The 25256-nt window shown below is 34.7% G+C and overlaps 4 protein-coding genes across 5 annotated transcripts; all 4 read left to right on the plus strand.

Moving 5' to 3' along the window:
• Positions 1–7403: 7403 nt before the first annotated feature.
• LOC143921227 (uncharacterized) lies at positions 7404–11657 on the plus strand. Its single transcript, XM_077444437.1, has 3 exons — positions 7404–7593; positions 8507–8803; positions 8871–11657. The coding sequence occupies exons 1-3, from the start codon at positions 7486–7488 to the stop codon at positions 10449–10451; spliced, it is 1986 nt and encodes a 661-aa protein (XP_077300563.1). The 5' UTR covers positions 7404–7485; the 3' UTR covers positions 10452–11657.
• Positions 11658–14405: 2748 nt separating this feature from the next.
• LOC143920663 (uncharacterized) lies at positions 14406–17602 on the plus strand. Of its 2 annotated transcripts, XM_077443589.1 has the most exons (4): positions 14406–15087; positions 15176–15409; positions 15490–15756; positions 16978–17602. In XM_077443589.1, the coding sequence occupies exons 1-4, from the start codon at positions 14974–14976 to the stop codon at positions 17005–17007; spliced, it is 645 nt and encodes a 214-aa protein (XP_077299715.1). In that variant the 5' UTR covers positions 14406–14973; the 3' UTR covers positions 17008–17602. The 2 variants fall into 2 exon arrangements, with proteins under 2 accessions (XP_077299715.1, XP_077299714.1); XM_077443588.1 differs by having other exon boundaries at positions 14827–15087; positions 15490–17596.
• A 1213-nt stretch (positions 17603–18815) lies between these two features.
• LOC143920664 (uncharacterized) lies at positions 18816–22092 on the plus strand. The gene is made up of 3 exons (XM_077443590.1): positions 18816–19381; positions 19470–19703; positions 19784–22092. Exons 1-3 carry the CDS (start codon positions 19268–19270, stop codon positions 20654–20656), a joined length of 1221 nt encoding a protein of 406 aa, XP_077299716.1. The 5' UTR covers positions 18816–19267; the 3' UTR covers positions 20657–22092.
• A 1887-nt stretch (positions 22093–23979) lies between these two features.
• On the plus strand, positions 23980–24998 carry LOC143920653 (uncharacterized). The gene is made up of 2 exons (XM_077443578.1): positions 23980–24225; positions 24304–24998. The coding sequence occupies exons 1-2, from the start codon at positions 24106–24108 to the stop codon at positions 24502–24504; spliced, it is 321 nt and encodes a 106-aa protein (XP_077299704.1). The 5' UTR covers positions 23980–24105; the 3' UTR covers positions 24505–24998.
• The last annotated feature ends 258 nt before the right edge of the window (positions 24999–25256 follow it).

Below are 25256 nucleotides of genomic sequence, written 5' to 3' on the forward strand. Positions count from 1 at the left end.
TATACAAAAAACTCGCTAATCTCACCAAACCTAACCCAACCTAACCTAACCAGCACCGGATTCAAAGAATTCCTGTTTGTAAGATTTACAAAAATTCGCAAGCTTCACCAAACCTAAACCAACCTAACCTTACCATCACCGAAATCAAAGAATTTGACATTGCAAAAATATACAAAGAACTCGCTACCCTCACTTAACCTAACCCAACCTAACCTAACCATCACCAAAATCAAAGAATTCGAGATTGTAAGTTATTCACAAATAGTGCTCACCGCACCAAACCTAACGCATCCTAACCTAACTATCACCGAAATCAAATAATTCGAAATTGCAAAAATATACAAAAAACTCGCTTATCTCAACAAACCTAACCCAACCTAGCCTAACCAACACCGAAATCAAAGAATTCCTATTTGTAAGATTTACACAAAACTCGCAAGCCTCACCAAACCCAACCCAACCTAACCTAACCATCACCGAAATCAAAGAATTCGACATTGCAAAAATATACAAAGAACTCGCTACCCTCACTAAACCTAACCCAACTCAACCTAACCATCACCGAAATCAAAGAATTCGAGATTGTAAGTTATTCACAAATCGTGATAACCGCACCAAACCTAACCCAATCTAACCTTACCATCACCGAAATCAAAGAATTCGACATTCCAAAATATACAAAAAACTCGCTCATCTCACCAAACCTAACCCAAGCTAACTTAACCATCACCGAAATCAAAGAAATTGACATTGCAAAAATATACACAAAAGGTGCTTGCCTCACCAAACCTAACCCAACCTAACCTAACCATCACCGAAATCAAAGAATTCGACCTTGCAAAAATATACACAAAGGGTGCTTACCTCACCAAACCTAACCCAACCTAACCTTACCTAACCTTACCTAACCTTACCTTACCTAACTATGACCGAAATCAAAGAATTCGACATTGCAAACATATACAAAAAACTCGCTTATCTCACCAAACCTAACCCAACCTAACCTAACCAACACCGGAATCAAAGAATTCCTGTTTGTAAGATTTACACAAAACTCGCAAGCTTCACCAAACCTAACCCAACCTAACCTAACCATCACCGAAATCAAAGAATTTGACATTGCAAAAATATACAATGAACTCGCTACCCTCACTTAACCTAACCCAACCTAACCTAACCATCACCGAAATCAAAGAATTCGAGATTGTAAGTTATTCACAAATAGTGCTCACCGCACCAAACCTAACGCATCCTAACCTAACTATCACCGAAATCAAATAATTCGAAATTGCAAAAAAATACACAAAAGGTGCTTACCTCACCAAACCTAACTTAATCTAACCTAACTATCACCGAAATCAAGTAATTCGAAATTGCAAAAATTTACAAAAAACTCGCTTATCTCAACAAACCTAACCCAACCTAGCCTAACCAACACCGAAATCAAAGAATTCCTGTTTTTAAGATTTACACAAAACTCGCAAGCCTCACCAAACCCAACCCAACCTTACCTAACCATCACCGAAATCAAAGAATTCGACATTGCAAAAATATACAAAGAACTCGCTACCCTCACTAAACCTAACCCAACCTAACCTAACCATCACCGAAATCAAAGAATTCGAGATTGTAAGTTATTCACAAATCGTGATAACCGCACCAAACCTAACCCAACCTAACCTAACCATCACCGAAATCAAAGAATTCGACATTGCAAAAATATACAAAAAACTCGCTTATCTCACCAAACCTAAACTAACCAAACCTAACCATCTCTGAAATCAAAGAATTTGACATTGCAAAAATATACAAAAAACTCGCTTATCTCACCAAACCTAACCCAACCTAGCCTAACCAACACCGAAATCAAAGAATTCCTGTTTGTAAGATTTACAGAAAACTCGCACGCTTCACCAAACCTAACCCAACCTAACCTAACCATCACCGAAATCAAAAATTTGAGATTGTTAGTTATTCACAAAACTAGCTTATCTCACCAAACCTAACCCAACCTAATCTATTCATCACAGAAATCAAAGAAATCGACATTACAAAAATAAACAAAAAACTCGCTTATCTCACCAAACCTAACCCAACCTAACCTAACCAACACCGGAATCAAAGAATTCCTGTTTGTAAGATTTACACAAATCTCGCAAGCTTCACCAAACCTAACCCAACCTAACCTTACCATCACTGAAATCAAAGAATTCGACATTGCAAAAATATACAAAAAACTCGTTAACCTCACCAAACCAAACCCAACCTAACCTAACCATCACCCAAATCAAAAAATTCGAGATTGTACGTTATTCACAAAACTCGCTCATCTCACCAATCCTAACCCAACCTTACCTAACCATCACCGAAATCAAAGAATTCGACATAGCAAAAATATACAAAAAACTCGCTTATCTCACCAAACCTAACCCAACCTAACCTAACTATCACCGAAATCAAAGAATTCGACATTGCAAAAATATACAAAAAACTCGCTTATCTCACCAAACCTAAGCCAACCAAACCTAACCAACACCGGAATCAAAGAATTTCTGTTTGTAAGATTTACAAAAAACTCGCAAGCTTCACCAAACCTAACCCAACCTAACCTAACCATCACCGAAATCAAAGAATTCGACCTTGCAAAAATATACACAAAGGGTGCTTACCTCACCAAACCTAACCCAACCTAACCTTACCTAACCTTACCTAACCTTACCTTACCTAACTATGACCGAAATCAAAGAATTCGACATTGCAAACATATACAAAAAACTCGCTTATCTCACCAAACCTAACCCAACCTAACCTAACCAACACCGGAATCAAAGAATTCCTGTTTGTAAGATTTACACAAAACTCGCAAGCTTCACCAAACCTAACCCAACCTAACCTAACCATCACCGAAATCAAAGAATTTGACATTGCAAAAATATACAATGAACTCGCTACCCTCACTTAACCTAACCCAACCTAACCTAACCATCACCGAAATCAAAGAATTCGAGATTGTAAGTTATTCACAAATAGTGCTCACCGCACCAAACCTAACGCATCCTAACCTAACTATCACCGAAATCAAATAATTCGAAATTGCAAAAAAATACACAAAAGGTGCTTACCTCACCAAACCTAACTTAATCTAACCTAACTATCACCGAAATCAAGTAATTCGAAATTGCAAAAATTTACAAAAAACTCGCTTATCTCAACAAACCTAACCCAACCTAGCCTAACCAACACCGAAATCAAAGAATTCCTGTTTTTAAGATTTACACAAAACTCGCAAGCCTCACCAAACCCAACCCAACCTTACCTAACCATCACCGAAATCAAAGAATTCGACATTGCAAAAATATACAAAGAACTCGCTACCCTCACTAAACCTAACCCAACCTAACCTAACCATCACCGAAATCAAAGAATTCGAGATTGTAAGTTATTCACAAATCGTGATAACCGCACCAAACCTAACCCAACCTAACCTAACCATCACCGAAATCAAAGAATTCGACATTGCAAAAATATACAAAAAACTCGCTTATCTCACCAAACCTAAACTAACCAAACCTAACCATCTCTGAAATCAAAGAATTTGACATTGCAAAAATATACAAAAAACTCGCTTATCTCACCAAACCTAACCCAACCTAGCCTAACCAACACCGAAATCAAAGAATTCCTGTTTGTAAGATTTACAGAAAACTCGCACGCTTCACCAAACCTAACCCAACCTAACCTAACCATCACCGAAATCAAAAATTTGAGATTGTTAGTTATTCACAAAACTAGCTTATCTCACCAAACCTAACCCAACCTAATCTATTCATCACAGAAATCAAAGAAATCGACATTACAAAAATAAACAAAAAACTCGCTTATCTCACCAAACCTAACCCAACCTAACCTAACCAACACCGGAATCAAAGAATTCCTGTTTGTAAGATTTACACAAATCTCGCAAGCTTCACCAAACCTAACCCAACCTAACCTTACCATCACTGAAATCAAAGAATTCGACATTGCAAAAATATACAAAAAACTCGTTAACCTCACCAAACCAAACCCAACCTAACCTAACCATCACCCAAATCAAAAAATTCGAGATTGTACGTTATTCACAAAACTCGCTCATCTCACCAATCCTAACCCAACCTTACCTAACCATCACCGAAATCAAAGAATTCGACATAGCAAAAATATACAAAAAACTCGCTTATCTCACCAAACCTAACCCAACCTAACCTAACTATCACCGAAATCAAAGAATTCGACATTGCAAAAATATACAAAAAACTCGCTTATCTCACCAAACCTAAGCCAACCAAACCTAACCAACACCGGAATCAAAGAATTTCTGTTTGTAAGATTTACAAAAAACTCGCAAGCTTCACCAAACCTAACCCAACCTAACCTAACCATCACCGAAATCAAAGAATTCGACATTGCAAAAAACTCGCTTACCTCACCAAACCTAACCCAACCTAACCTAACCATCACCGAAATCAAAAAATTCGAGATTGTAAATTATTCACAAAACTAGCTCATCTCACCAAACCTAACACAACCTAACCTAACCATCAGCGAAATCAAAGAATTCGACATTGCAAAAATATACAAAAAACTCGCTAACCTCACCAAACCTAACCCAACCTAACCTAACCATCACCGAAATCAAAGAATTCGACATTGCAAAAATATACACAAAATGTGGTTACCTCACCAAACTTAACCCAACCTAACCTAACCATCACCGAAATCAAAGAATTCGACATTTGCTTAAATATACAAAAAACTCGCTTACCTCACCTAACCTAACCCAACCTTACCTAACTATCACCAAAATCAAAGAATTCGAGATTGTTAGTTATTCACTAAACGTGCTAACCGCACCAAACCTAACCCAACCTAACTTTACCATCACCGAAATCAAAGAATTCGACATTTGCTAAAATATACAAAAAGCTCGCTTACCTCACCAAACCTAACCCAACCTAACCCAACCTAACCCAACCTAACCTAACTATTACCGAAATCAAAGAGTTCGAGATTGTAAGTTATTCACTAAACGTGCTAACCGCACCAAACCTAACCCAACTTATCTTACCATCTCCGAAATCAAAGAATTCGACATTGCAAAAATATACACAAAATGTGCTAACCTCACCAAACCTATCCTAACTATCACCGAAATCAAAGAATTCGACATTGCAAAAATATACAAAAAACTCGCTAACCTCACCAAACCTAACCCAACCTGACCTTACCAACTCCGAAATCAAAGAATTCGACATTGCAAAAATATACAAAAAACTCGCTAACCTCACTAAACCTAACCCAACCTAACCTAACCATCACCGAAATCAAAGAATTCGAGATTGTAAGTTATTCACAAATCTTGCTAACCGCACCAAACCTAACCCCCTTTCCCCCCGCTTGCTCTATGTATAATTAACGTTTAAATATAATCCTTATAAACATATTTACGACCTGTTTAATTGTTATATAATCTCCCGCCATTTTCATTCTCCCCACATCACACTCACACACACACGCTGTACTGGAGAGAGAGGGAGACAGAGCCATCATTAGAAACCCGATCATAGAAGACGTCGAAGACACCGTGCGGGAAACCACGTCACGTTTTCCAGTGCTACAAATTACGTTAGGCAGCATCTCGGTTGAAAACGCGTCGAATTAAGGAGTTCATCTTACTGAGTTGATGAAGGCTCGAAAAATAAACTCGTACCAAAGCTTTAAGATTAGGAGTGGGGGTAGACGGCTTACGTTGGGTTGTCAGGCGTCCCGATTAATCGGAATTGTCACTAGTTTTAAGTCTCGTGTCCCGGTGTCCCGAACAACCCTCTCAGGATGCCCAAATGTCCTGGTTTACTACTTTTTAAATAAAGACCAGATTAACTTTTCGTTTCGTAAGTGTGCCGAAGTAATATTCAAAGAAGTCAACAGAAATTTGATCAAAATTGCAGGAGCAAGTGTGGATCTTTGCGAAAAGAGCACTGTTCAGACCAATTGTCTGATGGTCGGCTTTCGTGGCCTTACGACCCACGAGATGGCCGATGTTTTTTGTGCTGGCCGCCCTAGTCCACCAGCGCTCACCACTTCCGCGCCAACCGTCGCCGCGTAAACATTACTCGCGGCTCGTTTCCTCGATCCTGAATCACCAGTTCGAGACTGGTGATGTTTGACGATACTTGGAGACCAGCTCCAGTATTCGTCCGGGGTGTATTGAGGAAGCCTGGTCTGTCTTCGTTCCGAAGGCAGACAACTCAGACACGCGTGCTTGGTGCATAACCTCAAGCCGCACCACGTGTAATTTTTATACGTACTCTCCCCCCTTTCCCCCCCTGCTTGCTCTCTGTATATTTAACTTAAAATACAGTTTATCATATACAGATTTACGACCTGTTTTCATTACATATAATCTCCCGGCCTTTTTTCCTACTTTACACATCGCGCTTACATTACGCACACGGTGCGAGAGAGGAGAAAGAGAGCAGTGCAGCCATCAGCAGAGACCAGACCACATACGACAAAGGAAGGCACCATTGGGGGAAAACCACGCCGACGCTTACCACGAGCTATACACACGTCACATCAGGTGGCATCTCGATTGAGAACCCCTGGCGTCCGTACAAGCACCGCACACGAGGAAAAAGTCGATTAACGTTCTATTAAAGCATGTGATGATTCCGAACAAGCCAAATCAATACCCAAGATTGAAATTCCTTTTTCAGTTTACTTTCAGAATGAAAAAAAGAACAAATACATAGCAAAGCCGGCCAAATCCACTAGTATTCCACAAATATTTTAAGGCAATAAATAATCAAAATGAATAGAAAACATCTGAATATTGATTCCAACACTCACTTTTGACACAGCAATACTAGATTTTGAGTGAAAGACTTCAAAAGCCAAAAATATATGGAAATTGCGCATTTTTTTAAGCGCTAAAATCACATAAACGAAAATAAGCCAACAAAAATTATGTCATATTTGAATTTGATGGGTCAAACTCAGTAAAGATTGATTAGTTTACTCTCCGGTAGAGAACAAAAAAATGTGATTTTTTTTGTCGCTCAGTGTTGTTGAAACCGGTAAACGGACTACTAGTCATATATGAACCAGTCACAAGACAACCGGTCGCTCTAGATCGGTCACACGTGATCACCCGTCACACTAAAACTGGTCACGAGAAAACTGGTCACACCCTGAAATTGGTCACGAGAAAACTGGTTAACCGATTTTAGGGTGTGACCAGTTTTAGTGTACGTGTGACCGATCTAGAGCGACCGGTTGTCCTGTGACCGGTTCACATTTGACTTGTAATCACCGAACCGTTGAAATCGCAACTTTACTACTAAAAGGCCTGGCTGTAAATCGGTAGCATTTAACTAAACGTCAAAGTGACAACGACGTTTCCTCGTAATTTAATTTCGTTTTGGTACCGAATGAAATTGACAAGATATGGCGTGTCGGCTTTGTCTCTGCTCACCACCAGCCGAGTCGTTTGTCCCCATTTTTGACAATAATGAACCTTTGGTGCAACGTATTTCGAGCTGCTGTCAGCTCCAGGTCGGTTTCATTTAGTTATAGCCAGAGACATATATAAGCTGTCAATGCTACCACGATGTTTACAATTCCAACGTTTCTAATATTTGACCAGTATTCACCAGGAGGATTATCCTACGTCTTCCTCGCTGTCTCTAATACTGGTTACTATTATCTTGTCTCCAGTATCGTAGATAGGAATTTTGGGCCTACATGCAAAATTATGCAAGACCCCATTTACTTGATTTTTAAAAATATGACTTGAAATAATTTTTATTATTTATTGATACATGCATATGAAAATGAAATCCAAAATTTTATGCCAGAAATACGTTCTATATGCCAGTGACAATGTTTTAAAATATAGTCCAAATCCTCACAATCGGTATCTTATATTGTATATCAAAAGCAAGTTTGTATTGCTCAAACAATTGTTGTATAATGCATTGAAAAAAACCGAAGTATCTCAAAATATTGGCAAAAAAATGGCAGTTAGATCTTTTTTTATTTCCGGGATATTATTATTAAATTATGGTCACAATACGTCTTATATCTATTTTAATAGCTAATGATCTACTTATCATTTTCTATTTTGCAATTTTAATTTAATTTTGTTAGTAATCATAGTATTATATTATTCTAATGTTAATATACGCTGTACAGCATAATAGGAAAAAGAGCTCAAAAACCTATTTACAATATTAACTAAACACTTTCTAAAGTCGATGATTCAAAGCTTAATTTAACTCAAAAATTAAATAAGTTTGGTTGGTCATCGCAAGGACAATGTCCTAGATGTGAGATTGGGGGTAAAAACATTATATTTTCATGAATGAACTTGAAAACGACGCCACTGCGTGTCTCGTTATTGACATTCTATAATCCATTTCCAAAATATACTATTTTTACTAACCTCTTCTTACTTTCACTTATTCAGGTTGAGAGAGGTGATGGACTGCCAGAAGAGATATGTATTTCGTGTCAAAACAATCTGAATTTGCTTAGCAATTTTAAAAACATTTGCATTCAAAGTGCTGAAACGGTGAAAATGAGACTAACACAGTGTTTGGATTTCAAAAGAGAAGAAATTATACTAGATGACTTGGTATGGAAAAATGAATTTGCTGTTCAACCAAATATCCGTGGGTCTCCCGATAATGATGATTATAATGCATGGAAATCGGAAAAATTAATAGAAAGCAAATCCCCAATTGTAGATTCTAATATTGAACTGGTAATATTATGTTTTATTGTGTGAAATATACTATTTTAAAATATTAAAAAACATATATATTTTACAGATGCGTGAAGAAAAAATTGACGATATTTCAAGTGGCGATAAGCCATACAAATTAGCTTCTTGTTCTACGACATTTAATTTTGAGTCTGTGCTTCTGAAGCATTTGAGTACTCATCCTGGGGAAAAAACTTACCCATGCAACATTTGTTCGAGATCGTTTCGTGTGAGAGATAACCTTGAGAACCACTTGAAAATTCATGGTGGGGAAAAACCTCACAAATGCAATACCTGTTTTAAATCATATACTTTTAAGCATTCACTTTCGCAACATATGAGAACTCACACTGGGGAAAAACCTTACCAGTGTGATGTTTGTTTAAAATCATTTAGCGTTAAATATACTCTAGTGAGTCACATGAAAATTCACACTGGACAAAAATCTCACCAATGTGTAATATGCTTAAAATCATTTAATCACAGGTCCAACTTGTCGAGACACATTAAATCTCACAATGGAGAAAAACCTCACAAATGTGAAATCTGCTCAAAATCATTCGGTTTCAAAGATATTCTTGTGAAACATTTAAGAACCCATAAACAGGAAAAACCGTTCCGCTGCGAAATTTGCTTTAAATTCTATGCTACAAAATCATCGCTGAAGGATCATATGAGAAGTCACACCGGAGACAAACCTCACCAATGCGAAATTTGTTCCTATTCATTTACTAAAAAGGCCGGCCTTTTAAAACATATGAGAACTCACACTGGGGAAAAGCATTACCAGTGTGATATTTGTTTAAAATCATTTAGCGCTAAATATACTCTAATGAGTCACATAGGAACTCACACCGGAAAAAAACCTCACCAATGTGTAATATGTTTGAAATCATTTAATCAACGTTCTAATTTGAAGACACACATTATAACTCACAATGAGGAAAAACCTCATCAGTGCAAAATTTGTTCAAAATCATTCCGCATGAGAGGGATTCTAATGAAACATTTAAGAACCCACTACACACAGGAAAAGCAGCACCGGTGTGAAATCTGCTTTAAATCTTATGCTACAAAAGCATCGATGAAGGTTCATATGAGAATTCACACTGGAGAAAGACCTCACAAATGCGAAATCTGCTTTTTTTCATTTACTAAAAAGGGTGGTCTTGTAAGACATTTGAGAAATCACACTGGGGACAAACCTTACCAATGTGAAATGTGTCTAAAATCATATGGTCTTAAATCTCTTCTTGTGATACACTTGAGAACTCACACTGGAGAAAAACCTTATCAATGTAAAATATGCTTAAAATCATTTAATCAGAGATGTAACTTGTTGACACACATTAAAATTCATAATGGTGAAAAGCCTTACAAATGTGAAATCTGTTCAAAATCATTTGGTGTCAAAGGTACTCTTGTGAAACATTTAAGAATGCACACACAGGAAAAACCGCACCCGTGCGAAATCTGCTTTAAATCGTACGGTTCAAAATCATCACTGATCAGTCATATGAGAATTCATACTGGGGAAAAACCTCATCAGTGTAAAACTTGTTTAAAATCATTTTGTTTCAAAAGTAATCTTGTGAAACATTTGGGTATTCACACAAGAAAAACCGCACCAATGCAAAATCAGATTTAAATCATACACTACAAAATTACTGCTGATTTTCAATATGCATATAAGAAGACATATTGGAAATAATTTCAACCGTGCGAAGTCTGTTTAAGATTTTAATTTTTTAGTAATAATTTACTAAAAAGTCTGCCATTGTAAAACATACATATGTGAATTCACACTGGGGAAAAACCAATTTAGAATCTGCTTTCAATTATTCGGTTTCAAATGCACTTTCATGAAATATATACAACTTACACAGGGAAAGCTGCACTATTGCGATGTGTTTTATATCATATACTCGTGAATATGCATTTGTTAAACATATGCAAACTCACATAGAGAAAAAATTTACTTAAAGGGAAACCTTTTAAAATTATTTAGTCAAATCTTAGATTCTGATATTCATTGAAACATGTTATGAATGCATAAAACTATGTAGATTAATTAGATCAATTAGACGTTTATAATTTTTTGTCTAAAAATACATTTAAACTATGCCGTGGATCACTTTGTTTGATATCTACTTTATTTATATATTAGATTTATTTTTAACTAATTTTAAATAAATTACATATACGTTTTAGTCAGATTTGTTTTTTATAGAAAAAAATTGCGTTTATAATATCGATATAAAATTTTTTTATAAAATGTTTGCTTGTTATTATTGTATTAATATTATTGTTTCCAGTTTGACACTGGCTTTCAGAGAAAGTGGTTTGTTTTTACTTGATGTTGATTTGGGAAAAGATATAAGATATTTATCTTCATTTTAAGTAATTTTATTTATTTGTGGGTATGAAAATCTAGGTTATTCAAATAATATAGGAAATTTCATAAACTGTGCCATTGAATCCTACAAAAAACTGGTTAAAATGCTATAATATTTATTAGCAAACATTTTTTAGTTTCAACATTCAATAGCGTTTTATTGCAGGACCACATATTGTTCATAAAAGAAAAAGTTTTGGGCATTTACTCCTGTTAGACAGAAAAAATATTCGACTAATTTACCAATATTTTTGTAGGAGACATAATTTTCGTCTTTGAATATTTCAATCCATCTATTTGATAAAAAAAATACTGGTTTTTTCTCAAGATTTATAGGACCGATACAAAAAAAAAAAACAATTATTATTGGTCACCTTATTATTGGTTTCCGGATATGTTTGATGAATGCACGTTTAAGATTTGATCTTAGCTTCTTTGAATAATAAATTTTTGACGAGTTATTATAGTTTTTCTATACCAATCCAATACAACAGCGGATCCCAACCTTTTTGACTTGGATATCCCTTGGTGGTCCATTTCACCCAATTGAACCCCCACCCCCAATTATAATAATGTTTAAATATCATGAACATAAAATAAAATATTACAAACCGAACAAATATTTAGTGATTGTGCTTGTTTTGAGGAACTATGATTGCCATCCCTACGATTTTGACCCCGAGTCTCCGGGTTTACACTGTATCTGGGCTACAGGCTTGAGTGTTATTTCTCTGAATGTGTAGTAAATCCACTACAAATTTTCAAAAATAAATAAAATTGTATATTAGAAATTAAATAACTTGTATGCAAAGCGTTTAAAGGACTAAATGGGTCTGTGGTGCATACCGGTCTCCCTCACGGGACCGAAAGTGAAACGCCCGAAAACGCAAAGATCGAAAATCAAAAGATCTTAAGTCGAAAGATCAAAAAAAAAAGGGTGCATGGTAAACGGTACTATGTATATATAATATATATGAGTGGCATGCGGTGAAATTATCTCTCTTTTTGTCATACAGCCTTGTTTAATGTGCGCGCGCAGAATACGGGAGGAAAAGCCTGTTCCTCTTGTTCCTGTTGTATCCTGCTCGCGCAAATTAAGTGAGTATATACGACGGGGGGAGAAAACCTTTTTATCTTTCGACTTAAGATCTTTCGATTTTCGATCTATGCCTTCCGATATTTGCGTTTTCGGGCGTTTCACTTTCGGTCCTGTGAGGTAGACCCGTATGTACATATATGTTACAGCGAACGTGTATTTCAAGTGAAAATATATTTTCACCAATTCAAACAGTGCAAATGTATCAAACAATTAATTTACAACGTACACCACCCCTAACAACCCAATTTTAAATCAATAGGGCCAACCCTAACGTAATCTAACCTAATCTAACCCTTAAATAATACCAATCCTAACCTAATCTTAAATTAATAAAACCAACCCTGAAAATGAAACTGGTTATGATTTCACTGAAATGTCAGTGAAAATATATTTTCACTGCTGATATAATTTCATTGTGACATATACATACATGTGTAACTTAAATATGGTGCAATTTCGCTGTAACATGTGCATATGTACATACATATATGATGACTGAATAGTAACTTTCCGGACAAATAATAAAAATACTGACCATCTATACATATTAAAATACTTACAAAAAAATTATTTACGAGTTAACCCTTTGACTGCTACAACAACGATAAATCGTTGTTTTGAAATCGGCGAAGATTGCTACGACGATCGTTGTTTTCGTCATTAATTGTCGTATTTCAATACTTTCTTTGAGCCACCAGCGCATCAGTGGCACGAAACATTTTTTTTGTATACGTATTTATATTTATTTTACAATCAAGCTTTATAAACATTTATCAATTTTTTAAATAAAAGCTCTTCAATTTCGGGTTCATCATCAAAGTAAATTTCGGGTTCGTTGTCAATGTCATATAAGGAGTTATTACTTGGGAATTGATTATTGTCGATAAATTCATTTTCAGAATCAGTAGAGCTGCTGATTGGTCGAGTTCCTCGGCGAGGAGCTATTATTTCGCTTTCATCACTTTCACTGTCCGATATCATTTTGCAGAGTTAAAATAAATGGCAAAAAACAATAGAAATCCGCTTTCAATTATATAGGTCACGAGACGTCACGAATTCATGCAATCAATCGAATGCAACTGAAATGCATACAAAATGTTTATGATACATGTTGAAAAAATATTTGATTATTAGAAACTTCACATCCTTGTGTGTCTCGTTCACACGTACACAATTAAAACCAAGAAAGAAAGAGAGAAAGACCGCTACCTGTTTCGAATATATCGCATGTTGTTAGGATACATCGATGTCTAAAAATAGATTATTGAAAAAAATAAAGCGTCGGAAAATAATCGTCAAAACTTATTTAGTGTATATATGTAGGTATCTCTTTCGCACGCACGCATGTAAAAGCAAGACAGAAAGAGAGAGCACGAGTCCAATACTGCTTCTAAAAATGTATATAAAGTATTATAAAAATTACAAGCGTTCGGCGAAGTAAGTATGTAAAAAAAAATATTATATTTATTTTTTTTCAAAATAATTACAAATGTTAGCATTTTTCGCTTGGACATTTAAAAACCTCGTAGCAGCCAAAGGGTTAATAAGTATATAAATCAGTTAGTTTATTGAACAAAAACGTGTAGTGATAAATTTAAAATATTCTCGATATTTTCGAGATTGTAATAAACGATTTCTCGAGAAACAAGAATCTCGAATTTTCATAACAAAATATTCTCGAGAAATGAGAATCTCGAAAATTTCACAGTAAAATATTCTCGCGAAACGAGAATCAAAATTTCTCGAGAAATCTCGAGACGAGGTTTCTCGATCACAACCTCTACCGGTGCATACATATCTCGTATACCAAATACCTCGTGAACAAAAAATTTTTACTGAAGCGAAGAAGGTATACATAAAGGCAATTGATTATTTTAATTTTTAAAATAAAATAAAGATTCAGATGCCAGTTAAACCAGCCCTTCCGCTGAAATGACAAGCTAACCCACTTTCCCGCGATTATACTATACTTGTAATAATTTCGTATACTGAACAATAGCAAACGAAAACGATACTGGCAGAATCAGAATGAGGCATTATTTGTCCATAGACATTATGTCGCGTTATCATTTTGTCGGGAACGTTGTATTTTTGGTAAACGGACTACTAGTCATATGTGAACCAGTCACAGGACAACCGGTCGCTCTAGATCGGTCACACGTGATCACCCGTCACACTAAAACGGGTCACGAGAAAAGTGGTCACACCCGAAAATTGGTCACGAAAAAACTGGTCACACCAAATATTAAAAATTGGTCGAATTTTTGGGGGTGGCCAGTTTTTTCGTGACCAATTTTCGGGTGACGGGTGATCACGTGTGACCGATCTAGAGCGACCGGTTGTCCTGTGACCAATTCACATTTGACTAGTAATCACCGAACCGTATTTTTCGGCGTTTAAAATTAAGAAATTCTTTTCAATCGAGGTCAACTCACGGGATCGAACCCGGCGACCTCTCGGTGCTAGGCAAAAGCCCAACAACCGATCCATGTTGCTGGCTAACATGATATGCCAACCACCAACATGCCCACAGACGAACAGCATTGTCATCAACAAGCGTTGACATATTTTTGACGTTTCAGTGTCCAAGTTTTCTTTCTTTGAGAAATACGTATGTAACGATTAAATTAATTACGACCCCCCCCCATAGATATACAAGTGAACGGCAATATTAGAATGGAGTGCAGACTTTGCCTCTGCTCTACTCCACCAGAGTCTTCGGTCTCCATCCATGATGATCCTCATCCACAGCGCCTAGTGCAACGCATTTGGACCTGCTGTCAGCTGCGGGTTAGTTACACTTGCTGTTGTTAATAACAACCGTTGCAATTATTAATTCGTAAGTCCTCGTAATCATCAATGCCCTTTTCATTGACAGGTTAGGAAAGGAGACCGTCTGCCAGATGTGATTTGCCTTTCGTGTGTCAACAATCTGGAATTGCTCAATACCTTTCGAAACACTTGTTTTCGAAGTGACAAAACGTCGAGAGTGGGATCAAACGAGTATTTGAAAGTCGAGCTGAAGGAAGTTTTGCTAGAAGATTTAATATGGGAAGATCAGTCAGATTCTAATATACGACCCAACATTTCTAGTTCACCAGATGATGAAGAGGTAAGTTAATGGAATTCGAGTGCTTTATATTGGAACGATTCCAATATATTAAATTTTATAACGTTTGATTAATTTTATAGACACATGGAGGACAAATTACTTCGAACGATAAAATTGACATTCCAGCGGAAAAATTACCATTACGAAAAGCTTTAGATAAGATGTGCTCTACACGTTCTGAATTAGACCATAAAATTAATTTCCAAGACAAATCGTTTACTCCTAAACACAATCTTGTGACACAGAAAACATATCATGCTGAAATAAAGCTGCACGAATGTGCTATTTGTTCAAAGACATTTAATAGGATACAAAGCCTCAGTGCACACATGAGTGTTCATACTATGGTAAAGCCACACAAATGTGACATTTGTTTAAAATCATTTACTAGGAAAGATAACCTTATGAAACATATGAGATGTCACTGTGATGAAAAACCGTTCAAATGTGATATCTGTCTTAAATCGTTCATGACAAAATTTAGCCTCAGTACGCATACAATTATTCATAGTGGGGTAAAGCTACACAAATGTGAGATTTGTTTAAAATCATTTATGTCGAAATCAAACCTTATGAATCATATGAAAACCCACTCTGAAGAAAAACCGTTCAAATGTAACATTTGTTTGAAATTATTTACTCAGAAATCTAAACTTATGAATCATACGAAAATCCACTCTGGAGAAAAACCGTTCAATTGTGACATTTGTTTCAAATCATTTACTCAGAAATATATCCTTATGAATCATATGAAAATCCATTCTGGAGAAAAACCGTTCAAATGTGATATTTGTTTAAAACCATTTTCTGAGAAATCTAAACTTATGAATCATATAAAAATCCACTCTGGAGAAAAACCATTCAAATGTGACATTTGTTTAAAACCATTTACTGAGAGATCTAACCTTATGAAACACTTGAAAATCCACTCTGGAGAAAAACCATTTAAATGCGACATTTGCTTAAAAAAATTTTCTGGGAGATCTAACCTTATGAATCATTTGAAAATTCACTCTGGAGAAAAACCGTTCAAATGTGATATTTGTTTAAAATCATTCACATTAAAATCTAACCTCGTTATGCATATGGGTATTCATAGTGGGTTACAGCAACACAAATGTGATATTTGTTTTAAATCATTCCTGTTGAAATTCAACCTCACAAAACATATGAAAATCCACTCTGGAGAAAAACCGTTCAAATGTGATATTTGTTCAAAAGCATTTACTGAGAGATCCAACCTTATGAATCATATGAAAATCCACTCTGGAGAAAAGCCATTCAAATGTGATATTTGTTTAAAATCATTCACTCAAAAATATTTACTTTCGAGGCATTTGAAGTCTCACGGCGGAGTCAAACCTCACAAATAAGGTGGTTTTTTAAAATCGTCTACTGAAGGATATAGTTTTATTTGAAATTCCAATTTGGAGAAAATCCATACAAATGTGATATTTATTTCAAATCATTCAAAATAAAATACATATCTGTATTCATAGAGGGATAAAACCGACCAAATGCGATTATTGTCTAAATTCATTCACTAATATTTTTTTACTTTTGAGCAGGGTTGTTTAGTCAAAATTTACCAACTCTGACTCCGACTTTTTGCTATCATTCAACTCCGACTCCAACTTAAACGATTTTAGTAAGAACAACTTATCTTTCCAAGTGTAAAATTATTAGTAATGAGAATAATAGCAATATTTAAAATATAAAAAATTAAAAGAATTTTAAAAAATCACTAAAAATTGACATGTAATCCAATTTATTGAATTATTGGCAATTAAATAGGTATAAATAAAATGAGAATAAAAATGGAAAAAAAATAATGTAAAAACAATTGGTTTTGGCCATAACGCATCAAAATACGTGCAATTGAACATGCAGTTTAACATACATACGTTTTTAAACGCTCTTCTATAATTCTGTATGCCAATGAAACAAATTTTATAAACCTATTTACACTATAGACGATTATCATAAGATGCTGGAAGATTTGGATAGGTTTGCTACATACTGTTGAAATAATGACCCTTTTCTTAATCCAGTAAAATGTTCTATTTTAAATTTTACCAGAAATAAATTTATTATCACCTATCATTATCAATTAAACCATTCAATACTACGTAAATACATCATCTTCTATTAAGGATCTTGGTGTAATACTTAATAATAAACTCGATTTCTTTGAACATATTTCCTTCATTTCTAATAAAGCATATACATGTCTTGGATTCCTACTCCGCTCAACTAGACCCTTTAATGATACTTATGTATTTAAATTATTTTAATTTTCCCTTGTAATGTCTCACCTTGAATTTGCCTCAATTATCTGGTCACCTTTTTATTTATCCCATATTAATTTTATTAAATCCTTACGCTACAGTTTTCCTACCTACGCCCATACTACTGTTCCCGATATTTTAAAAATCCTATACTTTAACAATCTTCTTGAGTAATCTTAATGTCAGGTGACGGCCCCTAGAAGAAGGCCTAACAGGTAAACCCATAGATATAGAATACATAGATAGGCCCTGACGCTCTAACCCTGTTGGAGGATGCACACACAAAAAAAAGTACAGAGGATGCATACTCTCTCAGTAGCTAGTTAGCTTCTAAGTAGGAAGGTCGATTGACATTTTTCGAAAATGCCAACATGTTCAGTGAAAATGTGTTACAATTACTCAAGAAAACATAAAAAGGCGGATGGCATCACATATTATAAGAAATAATTAATATATAATGTCTTCAATTATAGTAGTATTTTAACATTAATGAAATATCGGCGCGATGTATGTAGTGTTCTATGTACTGATGGAACAGCGGTCGACAGCCTCTGCCACAGGTGTCACTAAATGCACGCGTATATCTTGTTGGCACTGAAGGAAATTCAGAAATCGACATTAAGTTCAAAACAACAAACAATGAACTAAATATTAAAGTATCAGCTTTAAAATTGATCATTGTTACTAATGTTTAAATATAATAATAGTTAATGATGGTTTTATTATAGTAACATATAATACATTTGTAGTTTAATATAGTGTGTATAGCTAAATATTTTTTTCTTAATATGGTTTAGTTGGTTCGGTGATTACTAGTCAAATGTGGACCGGCCACAGGACAACCGGTCGCTCTAGATCGGTCACACGTGATCACCCGTCACACTAAAACTGGCACACCCAAAAATTGGTCACACCCAAAAATTCGACCAATTTTTAATTTTTGGGTGTGACCAATCCCGTCCTTTTTTTTTACCACTTCCCCGCTAGTTAAACCCCCCGCACCCCTCAGTTAGTGGTGACAAAATCTCCAACGAAATGTGTATGTAATGGCATATCTAGGTTATTCTACATCTATGGGTAAACCCCAATGCGCCTTCCTGGCCAATTACAAACAATGCAGCATTTTTATTACATAAGTCGCTGAATTACGAGACACTGAAAAACTCTAAATTAACGAGACATCTATGACATACATAAATCATACTCAAATAGTGGTGACATTCGTGGGTAGGATGGGTTTTTAGCCAATTTAACAAACTTTATTACGAAAACATCGACTTGGAGTCACAAATATCCAAGTCTGACCAGCAGCATTAGAGAAAATATACTCGGAATAAATTATTCTCAATCAAGGTCAACTCACGGCCCAACCACCGATCCATGTTGCTGGCCAACATGAAATGCCAACCACCAACACGCCCACAGACGAACAGCATTATCATCAACATAGCATGTTGACATATTTTTGACGTTTCAGTGCCCAATTTTTCTTTCTTTGAGAAATACGTATGTAACGATTAAATTAATTACGACCCCCCCCATAGATATACAAGTGAACGGCAATATTAGAATGGAGTGCAGACTTTGCCTCTGCTCTACTCCACCAGAGTCTTCGGTCTCCATCCATGATGATCCTCATCCACAGCGCCTAGTGCAACGCATTTGGACCTGCTGTCAGCTGCGGGTTAGTTACACTTGCTATTTTTAATAACAACAGTTGCTTTTGTTAATTCGTTAATCCTCGTAATCATCAATGCCCTTTTCACTGACAGGTTAGGAAAGGAGATCGTCTGCCAGATGTGATATGCCTTTCGTGTGTCGACAATCTGGAATTGCTCAATAGCTTTCGAAATGCTTGTTTCCGAAGTGATAAAACGTCGAGAGTGGGATCAAACGAGTATTTGAAAGTCGAGCCGAAGGAAGTTTTGCTAGAAGATTTAATATGGGAAGATCAGTCAGATTCTAATATACGACCCAACATTACTAGTTCACCGGACGATGAAGAGGTAAGTGAATGGAATACGAGTGCCTTATATTGGAACGATTCCAATATATTAAATTTTATAACGTTTGGTTCATTTTATAGACACATGGAGGACAAATTACTTTGGACGATAAAATTGACATTCCAGCGGAAAAATTACCATTACGAAAAGCTTTAGATAAGATGTGCTCTACACGTTCTGAATTGGACCATAAAATTAATTTCCAAGACAAATCGTTTACTCCTAAACACAATCTTGTGACTCAGAAAATATCTCATACTCAAATAAAGCTGCATGAATGTGACATTTGTTCTAAGGCATTTAATAGAAAACGAAGCCTCGGTGTACACATGAGTGTTCATAATGGGTTAAAGCCACATAAATGTGACATTTGTTTAAAATCGTTTACTCTAAAATCTAACCTTATGCGACATATTCGATGTCACTCAGAAGAAAAACCGTTCAAATGTGATACTTGTTTAAAATCATTCATGTTCAAATTTAACCTCAGTGCACACACGAAAATCCACTCTGGAGATAAACCGTTCAAATGTGACATTTGCTTAAAACCATTCACTGACAGATCTAAACTGAAGAATCATGTGAAAATCCACTCTGGAGATAAACCATTCAAATGTGACATTTGTTTCAAATCATTTACTCAAAAAAATATACTTAAGAAACATATGAAAATCCACTCAGGAGAAAAACCGTTCAAATGTGACATTTGTTTCAAATCATATATTTACAACTGCGTCCTTATGAACCATATGAAAATCCACTCGGGAGAAAAACTGTTCAAATGTAACATTTGCTCAAAACCATTCACTGTCAAACCTCAACTTATGAATCATATGAAAATCCACTCTGGAGAAAAACCGTTCAAATGTGACATTTGCTTAAAATCATTTATTGAAAGATATAAACTTAAGAATCATATGAAAATCCACTCGGGAAAAACCGTTCGAATGTGATATTTGTTTAAAATCATTCACTCAAAAATATTTACTTTTGAGGCATTTGAAGTCTCACAGCGGAGTCAAACCTCACAAATAAGGTGGTTTTTTAAAATCGTCTACTGAAAGATATTTTTATTTGAAGTACATGTCGTTTCAACAAGGTTGACAATGGTTTAATGGTCTTACTCAAGTCCTTTATGAATTTGCGGTATTAACTAGCTTATCCCATAAAAGTTTAAATTTTTTTTTTAATTTTCCGTTCTTGACACTAAACATTGCATCTTATTTAGGGTTAGGCATTACGCCTTTATCGTTTGTTATGTTCCCTAAATAAACTACTTCTATTTGTGACTATTTGCAATATTGGAAATAGATATGTATCTCCTATTGTGATGCTAATTATCTGTTGATAATCTATTTCTATCTTTATATTTTCTTGTCCTGATGCGTCTTTCTTTTTGGGTATGACCCATAAAGGTGAAGACCAGGTTGAAGTTGGAGGTCTGATTATATTTACGGTGGCCACTAAGGAAAATTTGAAGATTTTTAAAATGTTTTTGAAAGGAACTTTTTTATCTGTGAAATATTCAAAAATTTCAACCTACCCAAGTTTGCAGGGATTGTCATTTTGTTGCCATTCTTTGAATTTTCATTTGTGTCGTAACTTTTAATACACGTAACTTCGTCGAATAATTAGCCGTCAAGTATATTTAACCCTTTGAATGCTGACCAACGCCGATCGGCGTTTTGCAACTAAGTCCATGGGCCTGAAAATCGCCGATAGGCGTTGCATTTTGAGCATGTACAAAGCAAACAAGAATACCACCGGGAAAATATCAAATTTGTAAAAAAAATCGATTACTTCTTGCCTGGAAAGACAAGTGGGCAGTATTTTTTTTTCTAATGATGGCAAAATTGTCAAAAGAATAATTCGAGGCGGAGTAGAAGAAATCATTAGAAAACCAGACATGTTGTTGGATTATTCCAAATTTATGATAGTTGTGGATACTGCCGCCTACCCATTTTGAGAAAAACTGTTGTTTTTTTTTTTTTGAAGATTGGAAGTGTCTGTAGTTAATTCGTATATATTGTATAAAGAAAACCAATGTTGCGTATCAAACCAATTCTTCAATTGGTTGGAAATAAAAGAGGAGTGTTGGATTATGCAAAAGGAAGACACTCTAGATCAAGAACAAAGGTTGGATGGAAAATCACACGTTCTTATAGGCCACGAAGAAAAAAAATACATGGTTATGAGTGTGCTCTAACAGAACACCAAATAAGGACGTTATATTTTTGTAAAACTTGTGAACTAAAACCGGCTATGTGCGTAGGAAAACGTTTTGAGGAATATCACACCTTAAAAATACATAAATGACAATAAACATGTATTAAAAATAAATACATGTTAGTGACATTAAACATTGATTAAATTGTGCTAATATTAATTTAAAAAAAAAATTGTGATCAAAAACACCTTGTACCTGTTAAAACTAATATTTTCGTCTTTGCACGCCTTCCGGGATGATCCAGCTTTTTTTTATGTTTTCTACAAGTAAGTAAAGAATAGATAATATTATATTATCTAACAGATAATATTATTGATTTTGGCTTTGCAAGATTTTTTTTGTATTTTTTCAATTTGAATCGCCCCCCCCCCCCCCCTTGGCAATTTTTTGGTTCAGCTAGTGATTTTATTTGAGAGGTAACCCTATCAAACATGTGAGAAATCATTTTAAAGAAACATTGCCGAAATGTGAATCTAAATTGCATATTTTGCAACATATGGAAATATGCACTATGAAGATATTTATATAAATAAAATATAAAAATTGAAGTCAAAATAAAATTACAGTATATATTTTTTAATTTTATTATTATTTGTGTAATGAAAGGAAATAATAAAAAGTTGCAAAAAAGGGGCCGTTTTTTTTTTAATCTTAAGGTCTAAAACAACGATATGAATTAAAAAATATTTCGGAAAGCGATAGCTAGGTACAAAAAAGGTATAACGAAAGCATCGAATTGATATTGAAGTTCCATGAAAGATTTAAAAGCAAAACTATAGTATTTTTTTTAATTCTATTAGGATTATTATAACTTGAAAGTTTCAAACGAATAGTCGAAAACAAAAATGAAAATTCTATATTCGAATATTATATTAATATGTTTAATTTGTAATGAAGAGTTTCAATGATTGAAAATCAATATTAAAAAAATAAAAAACAGGCGAGGGGAGAAAAATAGATGTGTATAATACATAAGAAAAACCAAATTCTTTAAATAAAAATTTGAAAAATCACAATATAAATGATATTTTATACGATTAAAAAATTTTACCCTTCAGCTTAATTTGTTTATATTATTCTAGTGTTTTTAGCCGACTTCGCTAGTTATTTGTAATATTAACCGCCTAAAAATGGCTAATCTAATAGTATTCATTTATTTTTTTATTAAATTTATTTGAATCTGCAATCCGAATCTGGAACTGAAGCAGGGATCTGGATCCAGAACTGAAAAAGAAATCCTGATCCAGAACTGAAAAAGGAATCGGGATCGAAATTGAAATCGGATATCGATATCGTCATAAGAGAAAATTAAATTTTTTCGATAACGTTACGGATTCTATGACCCAAAACTCACAAAGTCTCTTTCGAAATTATATATTCGATGTACTTGTTAACTTATAGGAACTTGTCTCTTTTCATTATTGAAGACATTTGTTTACGACGTATGAATATTTATTTCGAACATATCAAAACTATAAGAAAATAATAAACTGAAAATTACGTTTAGAAAGTGTATACATTGCGTGTTAAGGTCAGTAATTGAAAACTAAATAATTAATATAACTAAATATTAAAAGAGCTACTTCAAAAATTCTTTATAGCGGAATGTATGAACTAAAACAGTACATCAACTTCAATTGACGGTAAAATAATATATTGCTATCAATCAGCAACGAATAAGGGGCATCGTCGAGGATATTTATACGGTAATTGGACTATTCGTCACATTGCGGTGGTCACAAAGACAATTTTTGCCATGAAAACCGCGAATACACAATATTTGACACTCAAGTTCTTGTATGATAGTTATCGTTAGTATGATGGACTTTTCGGCTGCAAGATGTTCCGTTATAGAGATTTTACTGACTTTGTGAACCGTAATCACCGAACCTTTATACAACATATTCTCAATAATTTTAGTGTTCTTATTTTTTAAATTCCAAGTAGTCAATGACTACACACTGATAAAAACTTGAGTGTTTCTTCTAGATTGAATTCGATTAATTCTTCGCTATAAAATAGCTACGCAGTTTTATTGATTTCATAGCCGTACTCGAACATTATTATGACCAAAGGCCAAAAGTTTCGGCCAAACATAACCAACAAATTAGTGTCAGCGGCACGTGAAGCCGAGAAGGACGTTTTGCACGCGAGGTTGATATCAATTTTCTAAAAATGGGAAAGAAAAGGAGCGGTAAAAAAGGGGGGGTAGCCAAGAAGAACTTCAAGGTTGTGGGCTCCAAAGACCTAAAAGTCAAGAATAAAACAAAACCAGTAAAGACTGGTCTCAAAAAGGTATTTATATAAGCACTAAGCGTATATGTATACGTTCTTATGCAGTAGAATATTTGAATACTAAAACATCTTTTCCAGGTGAGCAAAGAAGTGACAAAGCAAAAGCTGCAAGAGATCGACGAGCAGTTGGTGACTCTCCAAGACAACATCGTCAAGAAGCCAGAGCAGAAGAAGAGACGCAATCGGAAAGGAAAACACCAGAGAGCTAGAATGACACAAGAGAAATTGGCGGGTGCGACCAAAGATGCTGTCGAAAAAGTCGAGAAGATGGAAGTCTAATACGTCTCTCAAATTTACTACATCCAATGTATATTTTATATTGTTAAAAACTAGACTCCCTCGAGTCGTATTTGCATCTCATACACACACTGAACTTAAGTACAAATAAGATTTTTATATTTTTGTAAACATCGTACTCTGTCGATGTCTCAAATCGGTGAGTCGGTCGAGTGTTACATTCGATTTTGGATATTAATTTTGTTCACAGTGGGCAAGATGCAATATTGCTGTAATAATGTGAAATATTATACATTTGCGATTTAACTCTCTTTTGTATTATAATTTATTAATGAGATGTTTTGATGTCAATTGAATTTTAGACGTGTTGTATGTACATGCAAGCATGTATGTGTATACATGCGGGTGAATGTCTAATGCCATTTCAATATGAACGGTAGACATCATGTCGATGTCTCGACTAGTATTTATTATCGTTTTCGTACATTGTAAGATTGATGCATATTAAACGTTATAACTTCCATACGCTTTTTATTATTTTCATGTGTTCATACTATTTCTTGATAGACTATTATTGTCCTTGATTAATTAAATGTTTATTTTACAACAGAAACGCTTGTACTGGAACCTAATGTTATGAATACTATAATCTAAATAGATGATTTATTTAAAAATTTCATCTATACATAGTCAAAGCAAATTACATACGCCGAGTAATTTTTGTAGGTAATATCATAGAAATTAATCAATTGAAGGTTATTGAATTATCTCTTCAATAAAATACCTCTGCAAAA

The sequence above is a fragment of the Arctopsyche grandis genome, chromosome 13 (assembly GCF_051622035.1).
Source record: "Arctopsyche grandis isolate Sample6627 chromosome 13, ASM5162203v2, whole genome shotgun sequence".
Lineage (NCBI taxonomy): Eukaryota > Metazoa > Arthropoda > Insecta > Trichoptera > Hydropsychidae > Arctopsyche > Arctopsyche grandis.

Coding starts and splice junctions, on each gene's coding strand:
- LOC143921227 (XM_077444437.1), top strand. CDS start 7,486: ATGGCGTGTCGGCTTTGTCTCTGCTCACCACCAGCCGAGTCGTTTGTC. Junction 7,594..8,506: donor CGAGCTGCTGTCAGCTCCAG/GTCGGTTTCATT, acceptor TCACTTATTCAG/GTTGAGAGAGGTGATGGACT. Junction 8,804..8,870: donor TAGATTCTAATATTGAACTG/GTAATATTATGT, acceptor TATATTTTACAG/ATGCGTGAAGAAAAAATTGA.
- LOC143920663 (XM_077443588.1), top strand. CDS start 14,974: ATGGAGTGCAGACTTTGCCTCTGCTCTACTCCACCAGAGTCTTCGGTC. Junction 15,088..15,175: donor GGACCTGCTGTCAGCTGCGG/GTTAGTTACACT, acceptor TTTCATTGACAG/GTTAGGAAAGGAGACCGTCT. Junction 15,410..15,489: donor GTTCACCAGATGATGAAGAG/GTAAGTTAATGG, acceptor TTAATTTTATAG/ACACATGGAGGACAAATTAC.
- LOC143920664 (XM_077443590.1), top strand. CDS start 19,268: ATGGAGTGCAGACTTTGCCTCTGCTCTACTCCACCAGAGTCTTCGGTC. Junction 19,382..19,469: donor GGACCTGCTGTCAGCTGCGG/GTTAGTTACACT, acceptor TTTCACTGACAG/GTTAGGAAAGGAGATCGTCT. Junction 19,704..19,783: donor GTTCACCGGACGATGAAGAG/GTAAGTGAATGG, acceptor TTCATTTTATAG/ACACATGGAGGACAAATTAC.
- LOC143920653 (XM_077443578.1), top strand. CDS start 24,106: ATGGGAAAGAAAAGGAGCGGTAAAAAAGGGGGGGTAGCCAAGAAGAAC. Junction 24,226..24,303: donor TAAAGACTGGTCTCAAAAAG/GTATTTATATAA, acceptor CATCTTTTCCAG/GTGAGCAAAGAAGTGACAAA.